Source organism: Dama dama, chromosome 32 (genome assembly GCF_033118175.1).
Source record: "Dama dama isolate Ldn47 chromosome 32, ASM3311817v1, whole genome shotgun sequence".
Lineage (NCBI taxonomy): Eukaryota > Metazoa > Chordata > Mammalia > Artiodactyla > Cervidae > Dama > Dama dama.
The window spans coordinates 45,565,947-45,580,202 of NC_083712.1; the positions used below are offsets into that span (position 1 = coordinate 45,565,947).

The window sequence follows — 14,256 nt, forward strand, 5'->3', positions numbered from 1 at the left end:
CCTGAGTCAGCAAACCAAAATCTAAGGCTGAAATGCCTCAAGGTTATTAAAGTGAAACTAAGGACAGCCAATCACATTCAGCCAGCCGGGCTTTAGGCTGTATCCAACCAGCACGTCCCTGCCTAACTTCCTACAAGCCAGTCTCTGAGCTCCAGCCGGTGAAGCTGCCTAAACACAGTTTGGTGCTGGCTGATTTGACTCAAAATATGTTCAGATAAACTCTTAAAATATTTGAAATGCCTAAGTTTATCTTTCAACACGGAGCATACTTGAAAGACACTGAGAGGGACACTTTCCACTGGGCAGAGCTGCAAACAATGCCTCTGGTCCTTCACTTTGCAGGGAACTGAGACTGTATCAGTATTCCTGGACAGTAGCCAAAGGTCTGGGCTTTAGTCAGGGGTCTGGAAAGAAAAAAACCTGGAAGATCAGAGATGAGACAAACTGGGGTGGAGGCGTGCAGAGGCACACACAGACCCTCCATGGAGGGTGCAGACTTGCATATCACATGTTCACACCCACCAGAAACATCCACACGTTTATCCACTGAAAAACCCAGGAGACAAAACGACTCGGTCGGCTGATGCTGTCAGCCTTTGTCCCTGGCCACCCAGAACTTACACAAGAGGTGTCAGAAGTAGTCACTGTCCCAGAGATGGGGGCCATAGACAGCACTGTGGACTCCCAGTTACCAAGATGGATCAGCTCCCGCTGCCTCTGCATGTCCCAGCAAGCTGCAACGGGAGGGCCTGTGGGCCATCCTCATCGGTGTCGGGACTTCCCTGGTGGTTGATCCAGTGGTTAAGACCCTTCACTGCCAAGGCAGTGGGCATGGGCTCTATATCCCTGGTCACGGAACTAAGATCCCACATGTCGTGCACCATGGCCAAAAAAAAAAAAAAAAGGCATCCTCACAGGTGAGGATTCCAATTCCAGGCGTGGACTTGCCTTTCCTGCCAGCTTGGCGGTCTGCCGGTCCACAGGCACGGGACTCCTTACAAGGCAGCTTATGAGTGCTGGCTCAAAAACTCCGGCATTCCCCAGGCGAAATCTGAAGCTGGCCCCCAAACACTGAAGGTAAGGAGGAACCAAACCCAGGCAGGTAGGTGGCAGATTTAATAAGCAAGGGAACGTACATAGGAGGACTGGCTTGGGCCCCACAAGACCAGGCGGTGTCTCCACCCTCCCTCCAGATCTTAACGTTCATGCAGTGACCTTAACCGGTTCAGTCATGTGTTCAGTCCAGAAGGTCTCAACACCTCACTGCTCTCTCTCCAGGCTACGTCCTAGCAAATGGATCCCACTGTGGGAAAGGAGGGTGGGAAGGTACATTTCAAGGTTGGGGAGGGACTAAGGAGCCTCCGATTGCCTGGGGCCAGCTCAAGGGTCAGTCTGAGGTCACATCCTCTTTAAGAACCCCCTCAACACTCCAGGTCTCCCCAGTGACTCCTCCAATCCCCCTTGCACCCCCACCCCCTCCAACAGGCTCTGAGAGGTCAGCAAGCCATTTCATCAGCATCAAGACGGCTTGTGGCTTGTTTAGCAGCAATAGGCACATGGAGAGAAAACAGAGATCAGAACAATTCCCAAATTAAGTAACACCTTTTCCCCATCAAGAGCCGCATGATATAAACCACGGATTTACCAAAGTTCCCTTGGCTGTGGGTGGATCACTCAGGGTGTTCGCTTGTGTTTCCATGTGACTTTAATAAAGAAGACACACTCACAGATCCATCAGGTGTGAACATACAATATCGTGTTTAGATAACAAACACACAGGCACCTCCTTGTGAAGCAGTGAGAACGTCCCAAGCCATTTTAATTTGGAGGATGGCTTTTCTCCCTAGAGGCATTGTGGTATACAGGGAGGGCTGGCTTTGCCAGCTACCGTTCAAGGCTTGCTGGGTGAACTGGGGAAGGGCTTCTACGTGGGCTAAAATAGCATCCAGGCCGATGGAGGGATGAAGAGAACAGGCCCGCCTGTCCTCGAGGAGGGGGAGTTGGGCAGCTTTAGGACCTGACCTGGTTGAGCACATCACACATGCTGGCCAGAGGAGGCAGCCCAGTCAGGTGTGAGATGGACTGGGGTGGGGTCCACCCGACCAGGACCCCTCTCTCAGTGGGTAGATATTCCACTCCGGGAACGCTGCTTTTCCACAGCCAGCTGGCAGCACCACAAGGGTTCCCCCTGGACACGGGAGCAGGACGCAACCCTCCTCCCTGGGTGGGACGTCCCACTGCAGATCCCCGAGGATGCCACCTGTCCCGGGCTTGGGGGCTTGGTTCTCCCAGCAGCACAGCACGTTGACCCACGGTGAGAATCAAGGCACTGCTGTCTGCTGACACTTCGATACTTCACGGGGTTGTGATTTTCAGCAGGGCCCCCAGGCTGGCCTAGGGGGCAACAGTCCCTGCCGGTTGATCACTCAAGTGCATGAAGTCTGGGACAGCGTCTTAGTCCACCCAGGCAAGGTGGCTGGACCTGTTAGTGATTTAATCTGCCGCCTGCGGCTTTGAGGGCAGAGGGAACCTCCTTTGAACACCATGCTCCTTTGCTAGTCTCGCACATCCCGGCCTTTGACACGTGTCCCCCCATCACTGTTTGACGAGGGAGTCAGTTCATGGCACTCCGCTTCTCTGATCACCCGAGGGTGGCGGCCTGGTTCCTGCGGCGGTCGGAAAGCTTGAGTTAGTCCAGAAGCAGTGTCCACGCAAATCAAGGCATATTTAGAACCCTCACTTAGTTGAAATAATCCGGTTGCCAACCCATCACTGGTGGCGGGGGTGGCCCCGGACTCCTCTGCCAGCTGCCATGGGCACTGTTTAGAAGAGGACATGCTGATGCTGCATTAACCAACTCAGGGTATTTCAAGGGCAATGTAGGGTCCTGGCAACACGCCACCCCATCCTGGCACTGCGGTGGATGCCCTTCCTGTGCATCCCAGCTACTGGTGATTCTGCTGAAGGGCCAGTAACCAGGGCTGGTACCCAGCCTGGGGCATCAGCCTCCCAACTGCCAGGGGTGTCAGCGCCTCATGAGCGGGGACATGGAAGACAAGTGAGGTGCCCCAGGCTCTTGCAGGGGGATGCAAACGTCTCTGCATACATCCTGACCACACGAGGGGTTATTCATGAACATCCGCTTCCAGGTCCCCATTGTCCAAGCTACAGGTTACTCCCTTGAGAACAGCCCAGCCGTCAGGACAAAGGGCAAATGGCTAGGGCTCAGGAGGGCCCCCCAGCTCAGTGCTGGCTTCAGCCCCCAGCCGCTGCATTCAGCCCCGTGACAAGAACAGATTCTTATTGAACTTATGCAAATAACTGTGTTGCCACGAATATATGAATACTCGTTTTAAGATCTTCTGAGCTCTGGAGAGATCAAGTAGGGAGAAAAAGAAAAATGTTTCATCTTTGTTCCCAAGGGTGTAAGTCAGCAAATTGCTGATAGTTTAAAAAACAAATGCTTTTCTTAAATCTGGAGAAAACATTAAAGAACCAACAATGTTTCCAATCAAGAGTCATAAAAATCATGGTCATCCTCAGCAGTTTTCCATCAGAACTCTGTGAATCTGTATTCAGTTTAGTGGTGTGATCTCAGTTATCAGAAAGCTGTGAGTGAAGTGGAAATGAAAGTCACTCAGTGGTGTCCTACTCTTTAGGACCCCAGGAACTATACAGTCCATGGAATTCTCCAGGCCAGAATACTGGAGTGGGTAGCCTTTCCCTTCTCCAGGGGATCTTCCCAACCCAGGGATTGAACCTAGGTCTCCCGCATTGCAGGTGGATTCTTTACCAGCTGAGCTATCAGGGAAGTCCTTTGGAAAGCTATACTTTTCCACAAACCTTGAAGGAATGCTTCAAGATTCTTCTTACAGGAACACTGCAAAAGCATCAGATCATGATGACTGTCTGTAAATGACAGAAGGACTTTAAAGTGGCCACGGATGAAGATCTGATGAGAGTTCATTATAGCACAGTTGGCAAGGAAATCTGGTCACCTCTGGGACTCGCATCCTCCTGATGACCTCCTCCGACACTAAGCAGGGGACCTGCTTAGCAGCAAGGACGGGCCGTGGGCAGAGGCTAAGGACACGGGATCCCTGGGTTGTGTGACACGCCCTGCCATGCAGAAGCAGCCGGCCTCCCAGAGGGCTGAACTTCCTTCCAAAGGGACCCTGAATCACCAGCTTAGATGCAGCTCCTGAAGGGATGTGGCACCCATCCTCAGGATGCAGCGTCTGCTTAAATCAAAGACTCTCTCTCTCTCTCTCTCTCTCTCTCTCTCTCTTTCTCTCTCTCTCTCTCTCTCTCTCTCTCTCTCTCTCTCTCTCTCTCTCTTTCTCTTTCTCTCTCTCTCTCTCTCTTTAGTTGCTGACTCATGTCTGACTTTCCGGATCCCATGGAAAGAGCTCACCAGGCTCCTCTGTCCATGGGATTCTCTAGGCAACAATACTGGAGCGTGTTGCTGTTTCCTTCTCCAGGGGACCTTCCCGACCCAGGAATCAAACCTGGGTCTCCTGTATTGCAGGCAGATTCTTTATCAACTGAGCTATGAGGAATACTGTTTGGGGTTAAGTCCCCAGTAAGAACACCTGGGTACAGAAAGGGGCATGGGGAACAGGAGTGACCCACTTACCATCAGCCCCACTGATCTAATCACAGTGAGGAACTTCATGCTTTCCATGCTTGCCACCCTGAGCTCCACAGAGTTAAAGCTCTGATCTCCAAATGGGACACACTCTCTGGCCAGGGCACACAGCCAGTGTCTTATTAGAGGCAGGACAGTCTGGCCTCCCGGTGCCCCAGGGACCAGAAAGTCAGCATACTGGCCGTGGGATTTGACCCTGACCAGCTAGGGCAGGCGGTACTTCTTCACAGTGGGATGGGGGGATGTGGACGCCATCCTGGCTGTCCACCTGGGATGCCTCCTGATGCCAGGGTCTCTGACCCCGCAGCAACTGCTGTCTGAGAAGGGTGTGTGGTGGGACTGCCAAGGGCTGGCTTCCAGGAGTAAAGATTTGAGTCACCAGGCAAGCTGCCAAGTCCTGCCAACATAATGGCTGAGGGAGAAGGGAATTTAGAAAGAACAGTGGCTTGGGGAGAGGGTGGCTCCTGACCAGGACACGCCTGGAAACACACGCAGGGCCAGGGGCTGCTGCTGACCCCACTGACTGTCCTCTTCTGAATTTTCCTGCAGAAAGGGAGGTCCGCAGGAGCCGGAAGGAGCTGCCCCCTGAACCAGCTGGGAGTAGACCCCTGGTACAAGGGGTGTAGCACAGGGGCCAAGGAGTATTCATTCTATAGGACTCCATTTATATAAAATTCTAGAAAAGGCAAATCTTATCTACAGTGACAGACAGCTCTTCTGGAGGTAGGGAGACTGACTGCAAAGGGGCACGGGGAGATTGTCACAGTGATGGAAATGCTCTATGTTCTTTTATCTTAAATCTTCAGGATTCCATTTATTTATTTATTTTTATTGTTTTTGGCTGCAGTGCATGGCTTGCAGAATCCTGTTTCCCCAACTAGGGATGGAACCCACGCCCTGTGCAGCTGAAGCGTGGAGTCCTAACCACTGGACCACCAGGGAATTCCTGGAAACGCCCTATATTCTGACTGAGGTGGCAGTTCCACAAGTGGAACTATTTTTATCAAACTTATTTGACTGTATACATGAAATGGGTGCAATTTACTGCACATAAATTATGCCTCAATTTTCAGGCTCAGCCGCCACCTCAGCTCAAGGTTGTCAGCCAGCAAAGCCACAACCCATGAGAGCGACAAAATGATTGCTGCTTCCCCTGCACTCTGTGAATCGCCTACAAGAATCTCTTGGGGCCAACCCTGACCAAACATACGGGAGAGCGAATTCTGGGAAATGTATTCATAGTTCAGCCTGGCCAACTTGACAGGTTACAGAACCATTGTAACACCCCAAACATGCAATGGCTTCCAACTATTCCCAGTGCCTTAATAAGGCTTATGAGGTTCTGGGACTTCCCTGGTGGTCCAGTGGCTAAGACACTGTGCTCCCAATGCAAGGGGCCCAGGCTAAATCCCTGCTCAGGGAACTAGATCCCACATGCTGCAGCTAAGATCTCACATGCTGTAACAAAGACCCAGTCCTGACCAGGACCCCTCTCTCAGTGGGTAGATATTCCACCCTTCTGGCTTTCCCTCCCGCCTGCTTCTCAGGCTACATGTATCGACATTCCATGCTGATGCTCTTTCTAAATTTCCCAGTCTTTCCACACTATGCCTCCTGGCTGGAATGTTCTTCCTTACGTCCCCCTATCCCGGCTGAGACCTGTTCACCCTTAAGGCCTCAGCTGCTTTTAGGGAACCACTTCATCCTTGGTGGCCAGTACACAAAACCACATCCACAGCTGGCTCCTAATAAACTTCAACTGAACTGTGTGCCAGTGAGAATTACGACTGAGGGTCAATGAAAGAACATGGCTGGAGACTCGGGCACATAGGAGATAAAGTGCTATGGCAAAGGTCAGCAGGAAGGTAACACACACAGCCTGTTAACATCTCACGTCTGTGCCCCCAGCCTCCCAGGAAACCGGTGGCAGTGCTGAGAGACATTTTTGGTCGTCACTGCTGGGGAAGGAGGGGGCACTGGAATCTAGTGGGCGGGAACTCGGATGCTGTAAAGCATCGTAGGATGTACAGGACAGCCTCCTCTTTCCTCAACAAAGAAGCACCCTGCGCAAAACATCCACAGTGCCAAGGCTGAGAAACCCGGACAAGAATAAACAGTGCCTGGGTATTGTTATATAAAAATATGCATTTATATAAATGTATTATTTCTCAATGCAGTTTATAACAGTTAAAAACATCAATATTTAATTACAAGTGATTTGTCCTACATGCCAGCAATACAAAGTGTTGCATTAGTACCGCCGAAACCAAAGGAATTGGTGAGTGCAATTCGTCTTTTCTCAGCTTTCCATTCCTGTGCCTTGAGTGGCACATAGTTGAGATCAAACTGCGGCTCTGTGCAGTCCAGGTTTAGAGTAGGAGGCAGTTTCCGATGATGACAAGCCAGGGCGGTAAAGGCGGCCTCGGCCGCCCCGGCAGCCCCCAGGAGGTGCCCTGTGGCTCCCTTGGTGGAGGAGACAGCAAGGGCATGCGCATGGTCTTTGAAAAGCTGTTTGATCGCTTTGTTTTCAGCAGCGTCCCCCAGAGGCGTGGAAGTAGCATGTGCGTTGATGTAGGTTACCTCCTCAGGTTGGATGCCTGCATCTTTTACAGCAGCGGCCATGCATCTAATAAATAAGAAAAAAGCAGTTGGACTCGTCAGAACGACATTTCATTTTAACAAGGTATTCAGCATCTGTGGGCTTCTCCAGTGGTTCAGTGGTAGAGAACCCACCTGCCAACGCAGGAGACACGGGTTCAATCCCTGGGTCGGGAAGATCCCCTGGAGAAGGGAATGGCAACCCACTCCAGTATTCTTGCCTGGAGAATCCCCATGGACAGAGGAGCCTGGCGGGCTACAGTCCATGAGGTCACAAAGAGTCAAACATGACTGAATGACTGAACACGCACTCATTGTCCGTATGACTACAGATAATGGCTACAGAAATATCCAAGTACACTGGATGAAAAGAACCCTTTATGTTCCCATAACAGAGCAGCATCTTGGATTACCACGTGCACTAGAATGCCCTCTGCATGGGAATACCAAGGCACCCCCAGTACCCTGGACTGATTCATCACCGTGACATAAACATATAAACCTATGGATTTTATAATCTCTAATAAAACATATTTCCATTTTATTTGAACTGTCCTTTTTTCCTAGAGGAAAAAGTAAGGTAGACTCAACCCCAGAATAATTTTTCTTTGGGGAATTTCTTATCAGTGGAGAATGCATACAGAGTTAAAATAAGGAGAGAAGATTTATAACTATGTTTTAATTTTTCCTTTCACATTTAAATGTAAAGCTTTGCATATTTGTCAATAATCTTAAAAAAATGTCCGTGCCATCACTTTAACGCTTCAAATATCTTTCAAAATCTTCTTATTCAGGCCATAAGAATTCTAAGTGAATGAAGAAGTACAAAGCCAAACCTCCAAACAGACAAATTTAAAAGTAAAATATTTCAAAATAAATAAATAAATAAAACATTTCTCTGGGAAAACCTCTGAAAATCTCATGGATATTAACACCTCCTTATTCAGTTCCGGGCTGCCTCGATTTCCTTAAGAGGTAGCTTAGAGTATAACCGGAAGTGTGATGAAGGGTTTCAGCGAAATACGACCGTCTCCTGATCCAGCTGGCTGCTACGCTTGACATTTCCAGTACCAGCAACTACTCAATAAAACTCAAAAGGATATTCAAACGTTTTCAAACACGGTAAGGCAAAGAAAACACTGTTCAGTCTAAAACAGAGACAGCACACCAAGGCCGGATACGACCATTTCCCCTAAGTTGAGACTCCAACGGTCTTATCTGAAGAAATGGGAACGAGCAGTCTTTACCTGAAGGCACCCTCTCCTGCAGGGTCGGGGGCGGTTATGTGGCCGGCATCCCCGGAGAGTCCGTAGCCCACGATCTCGGCGTAGACCCGGGCCCCTCTGCGGAGCGCATGCCCGTGTTCCTCCAGGACCAGCACGGCCGCGCCTTCTCCCATTACAAACCCGTCCCTCTGGGGGTGAAACGGCCGACAGGCGGACTTCGGATCCGCGTTTGTGCTCAGAGCGCGGGCTCTGGCGAACCCAGCGAGGGACAGGGGGCTGATGCAAGAATCTGCTCCCCCGGCCACCATCACGTCCGCATCTCCGTGGGCTACGAACCTGAACGAGTCTCCCACCGCGTGAGCCCCGGTGGTGCAGGCCGTGGAGACCGCGTGGTTGGGGCCCTTGAGCTTATGGCGGATGCTGACCTGGCCTGCTGCCATGTTGACCAGAATCTTAGGGACGAAGAATGGGCTGACTTTACTGTAACCTTTGGTCTGAAACGTCAAAGCGGTTTCGGAAATCACCTCCAGAGGAACCATTCCCATGCCGATTGCGACACCTGTAGCCGCCTGATCAGCTTCTGATTGAGGGTGCCAGCCCGCATCTTTTAAGGCTAACTCAGCGGCCGCGATGGCCATCACCGTGGGAGGCGACATGGCCTTGGTATCTGACTTGGGCACAAAGTTCTGCTCGTTGAACTGCCCTTCATCACAACCTCTCGGCACAAAAGCGGCAACGCTGCACGGTATGCCCAGGTACTCCTCGCCAATCAGGGAGACTATTCCACTCTCTCCCCGGACAAGGCGGTCCCACACCAGCTGAGTTCCAACGCCAAGAGGGGTCACTAAACCGATGCCGGTGACGACGACTCGCCGACGCAATCCGGGTGCTGGCGCGGTTGCCAAGAACCGCCTTTCATTTATTAATCGCTGGCATGATCCTGCACGTATCAGATGACGTTTGGTAATCCTTAGGAAACTTTGCAAGCCGTCTGACAGCATGGTTGAGATTCAGAGGGTCAGCACCTTTCCTGTAACAGACCACAACACGCCCAGCAGGTATGGTCACTGTGGTTTAAAACTCCTTAAAAGGTCTAAGAAACAACATCTAGGGTGTGGTTTTCAGGCGCTCGGTTGTGAGCAGTTAAGGGAACGCAGGGAAAATAACGTTATGTCATTTTAATTTATACTTATCATCGAACCACCTGTTTGGACGCATCCCTTTTCAGACTCCAATTACCCTAAGATATTAGAAGACAAAGGAGTGAAACGACGATTCATCCGAATCACATAAACAGAACTTGACTATGGAAAACACACGGGCATTCCTGGCCTGATACAGGCTGCGGAAAGCATCCTTTTGTAGGATGACCAAGACCGTATTACATTTAATGCTCCTGGTGTTAGCGGCGTAAAACACATTTCGGGCCGTAGTGTTCGAGGTAGGGGCGAGAGGACTTTTTGGATCCTCAGCAGGGAATCAGGATTTCTGCGACCGCGAAGGCCAAGGGCGAGGGGAGGCCGGGGACAAGGGACGGTGGCCAACTCCCAGCACCGCCTCAGACACCCGAGGAGAGCGTGGAGAGAGGAGCAGACAGTAGGCCCTGGTCCTCCACGCTGCTCTCCGCACCCGCCCCCAACCCGATGGGGCGCCGGAGCGCGAAAGCCAAAGAGGGGCGAGCGGCCACTACCTGCACCCGGTGCAGCCCGCGCAGCCGCGGTTCCCGGCGCCCGACGGGCGATGCGCACGCGCACAGGCACGTCCGCGAGGGCGCGCACGCACGAACGCGAGGGCGCGTGCGTGTGCGTGCACGTCCCCCGGTGCGCGCGCCCGCCGGCCCGAGCGCCCTTCCCCCGCGTCCCCTTGGCGGAGGTCAGACCTTCCTGGAGGCGGATCCCGGCTCGGGGCCTGTGGCCACGTCGGCCGCTCCAAGATAAGCTGGAACGCACACGAAATGCAAGGAGAGAGCATTTTGCCTGTCAAGAGGGGATTTTTAATTTTTTTCTAATAATGCCCAAATAGTCTCCTGTTGTGGGGAAAAGGGGCACCGTCAGATTCTGCTGGACTCCTAGGGAAGAGTTAAAGACGTTCCTGAGTCCTTCCAGTGATGTCTGGGTCGCCCACACCTGTTTGTAGTAGCAGAGTAGGCCGAAATAAAATGCCCAGCAGCAGGAAGTCGACTGTGAGTTTTGTTGTTGTTCAGTCGCTACATCCTGTCCGACTCTTTGCGACCCCATGGACTGCTTTGTGGTATACCTAAATGCTCTGCAGCCACTTAAAATAATTCTGTGTGTGACTATTAATGTAGGGCTTCCCGGTTGGCTCGATGGTAAAGAATGGCTTGCCGGAGCAGGAGACACGGGTTCCATCCCTGGAGAAGGAAATGGCAACCCACTCCAGTGTTCTTGCCTGGGAGATCCCAGGGACAGAGGAGCCTGGACGGTACAGACCATGGAGTCGCTAAACGTGGACTTATTTATTAATGTGGAAAGCATTTATTAATGTGGAAAGCCAATGATACTTTATTAGAAGATCCAAGTCGTAACTTGTGTTTTACTTTTTAAAGGGGATTTGGGGGGGGGGGGTGTTGTCTGCAAAGTATGTACAGTAATAGTGATGTCCCTCCCACACACACCTTTTTTTCCCCGCAGCGGTGCAGAGACTTGAGGGATCTTAGTTCCCCCTCCAGGGGTGGAACCCAGGACCACTGGCAGTGGAAGCACTGAGCCCACTGGACCTCCAGGGAATTTCCTCCCACCCTTATTTTCGCTTAGTTTTGTTTCCTGTCTTGTCTACAGTATACAAATAAGCCTTTCTAATAATAAACTTATGTTTACTTTTAAAATTTATTTTCAGATCTTGGGTGGTGCTCAAAATATCACACCCAGTGTCTGACAAGAATGGAGACAGGAATAGAACAAAGAAAAATGTAGACATTTATTTCTAAGTCTTCGAAAAATTCAGCAACTTATTTGTTCAGAGCTGACTGAATTTATCAAGGGAAAAGTAACATGAGTGTATTGTTTAAAATGCAAGAAGTCAGCAAGGTAATATTTATTGGAAGAGCGAACTCATTGGAAACGACCCTGATGCTGGGAAAGATTGAAGGCAGAAGTGGGGAGACAGGATGAGATGGTTGGATGGAATCATCGACTCAATGGACATGCATTTGTGCAAACTCTGGGAGATAGTGAAGGACAGAGGAGCCTGGCATGTTGCAGTCCATGGGGTTGCAGAGTCAGACCTGACTTAGGGACAGACCTGACTTAGGGACTGAACAATTACAGCTCATGTGCTGTCCTAGATGAGTTTGGTTTCCTTTTTCCTTTTTTAGTTTTTGGTCCTGCTGGGCAGTTTGCATGATCTTAGTTCTCTGACTAGGGATTGAATCTGCACCCTCATCCCTTAGCAATGAAAGCATGGGGGCCTAACCACTGGGCTGCCACTGAATTCCCTGTCCTTTTCTCTCCTTTATATAAAGGGTTGACTATATACTCTGCATCTGAACTTGTCAGCGTATTTGTCTCTTTCTGGGCAATGTCTCTTGAAGCATTATTTTCCAAGTAGAGTGCTTTGCCGTCTTTCCCCAGCTCTAGAGGCTTTGGGAGAAACTTAGCTTTTCTTGGTTAGTAATGGATTTAAATGTGTCTGGAAATACACTTTCTCTAAAATGGTTCCCTAATATGACCTTGAGTCATCCTTGATCCAAGGCCTAGTCCATTACTTCTTAGTGCGACCTTCTTTCAATGATAGTAGAGTTACTTTAAGAGAAACTAAAACAAACGTAGTTATAAAATACAACTAAAACTTAACGAGTGAGAAGTACCGAAATTTGCTCTCTCCTCTCTTCACTGATATAGTGTTTTCAAGTCACAGTGTGAAAAGACCTAAAATATATTTTATGAAGCCAAACTCATATGCAAAGTAAGTTTTAACACGCTGTTCTTTTTTCTTTTGTACATCACAAAATTATCTTGGATAAGAAGTAACAAGTTGATTAAAATATTGTAGAAAAGTAAAGCCGCTGATAAGTCATTTCATTTTCATTTCTCCCTCTGATCTTTGGTCTGGAAAGGGGTGAGGAATTTTATGATGTTCTAATAGCTGTGTATGATTTAGTGCCATGTGTGTGCATGTGCTCAGTCACTTAGTCACGTCTGACTCTGTGACCCCGTGGACTGTAGCCCGCCAGGCTCCTCTGTCCATGGGGATTCTCCAGGCAGGAATACTGGAGTGGGTTGCCATTCCCTACTCCACAGGTTCTTCCCAACCCAGGGATCAAACCCAGGTCTCCCCGTATTGCAGGTGGATTCTTTACCATTTGAGCCACCAGGGAAGCCCTTTAGTACCATATTCCTTGCCAAAATACATTGGTATTTTATCCAAAAACCTTCTAAACGGCCCCACTTACCATAGTCTCTTGTTCAGCTATAGGTTTACTTAAATTTTTGTGATTTGGTTCAAAACTGTATTTCGAGGTATAGTTCCCATTCTCTGTCAAAATAGATTCCCACCCAAGATGACTGTTCTCTTGCTCTGCTCAACTAGAGTCTGTTTCACCTATATCTGTTCACATGACTGACCTTCCTACACACTTGCGCCAGCCCCAGCTAGTGATTGTTCTAATCTTTAGATCAGAACCACCACCCGCCCCACCCCCCCACCCAACGTGACAGTTTATCAAAGGGGCCATGAGATATGCCCCTCTGCTTACTTCTCCTGGTAAGCTATGAGCTAGCCAAATATCAACCTGGGTCCCCTCCCACTGGAAGCAAAGACCCCCGCCATGACCTGCCCACCTGCCCACCATCTGTGGCACACGTGTAAGATCCCTCCGTCCATTAAACCATCGATGTCTCTGTCACTCACCCTGGGCCCTTTTTTCAGTCTTGAAGCTGAGCAAGTACAGGGTTTGCAGGCCTATGGGGTGCAGACCAACACCCACCAAAACTGAGCTTATCACCTCTGGATGGAATTCAGCTTCTCTTTTTTCATCTCTGTATCTTTGCTTGTACTTTCTTTTCAACATTTCTGCCTAACCTGAGCCAGAAACTGGCATATGAAAATGAATAGGGTATGGTTCTTGCTTTCAAGAAGTTCATTGTCTAGTAGAAGGAAATAGCTGTGAAGACAAATACGTGCAAAGTACTGAAACAGGTGCTGTAATAGAAGAATATAACAATTATAATAATATGAAAGAGACAATATAATACTATGGGTCAATACTACCTTCCAAAGTCAGGAAAGTCTTCCAAAAAGTTGACCTTTGAAATTGCATCTTGAAGGTGAGTAAATGTCTAGTAATCTTGGTGGGAAAGGACATCCTGCCAGGCAGAACAGAACAAACTTCTGAGACCTGGTATCTTCTACATCCTGCTGGTAGTAGTTCAGTGTGGCCAACACTGGATTTGAGGTGTGGGACAAAGCAACAGGGAATGTCTGAGAGTGAAGAATGGGCTGATGGGAACAAGTCTTGGGTTTTGTGCAGAAGACTTTGGATTACTCCTGTAGGTCAGAGATGGTATGTGGGCAGCCCCAGTTGCAACCTATGGACTGCAACCTTCTTTCATTGAATCTAAATTCCTCCAGGAAGGAAATGGTACTCTCTCTCATTCCCTACCCCAGGATCCCTGCTACTTTTTGTCTTGAACAAAGCCACTTATGTTCAAATGTCTTGCCTAATTTGTGACATCACTTGACTGTAGAGAGTGTGCTAAATTGCTGAAATTTGGTCTCTGTACACTAGTGCTGGATTAAATCTCAGGGGCAAGATTCTGGGTAAAA

The 14,256-nt window shown here is 49.6% G+C and overlaps 1 protein-coding gene across 1 annotated transcript; it reads right to left on the reverse strand.

Moving 5' to 3' along the window:
* Positions 1 to 6,783: 6,783 nt before the first annotated feature.
* On the reverse strand, positions 6,784 to 10,246 carry OXSM (3-oxoacyl-ACP synthase, mitochondrial). Its single transcript, XM_061134620.1, has 3 exons — positions 10,163 to 10,246; positions 8,494 to 9,502; positions 6,784 to 7,274 (listed from the first exon to the last, which is right to left on the reverse strand). Exons 2-3 carry the CDS (start codon positions 9,471 to 9,473, stop codon positions 6,872 to 6,874), a joined length of 1,383 nt encoding a protein of 460 aa, XP_060990603.1. The 5' UTR covers positions 9,474 to 9,502; positions 10,163 to 10,246; the 3' UTR covers positions 6,784 to 6,871.
* Positions 10,247 to 14,256: the final 4,010 nt, after the last annotated feature.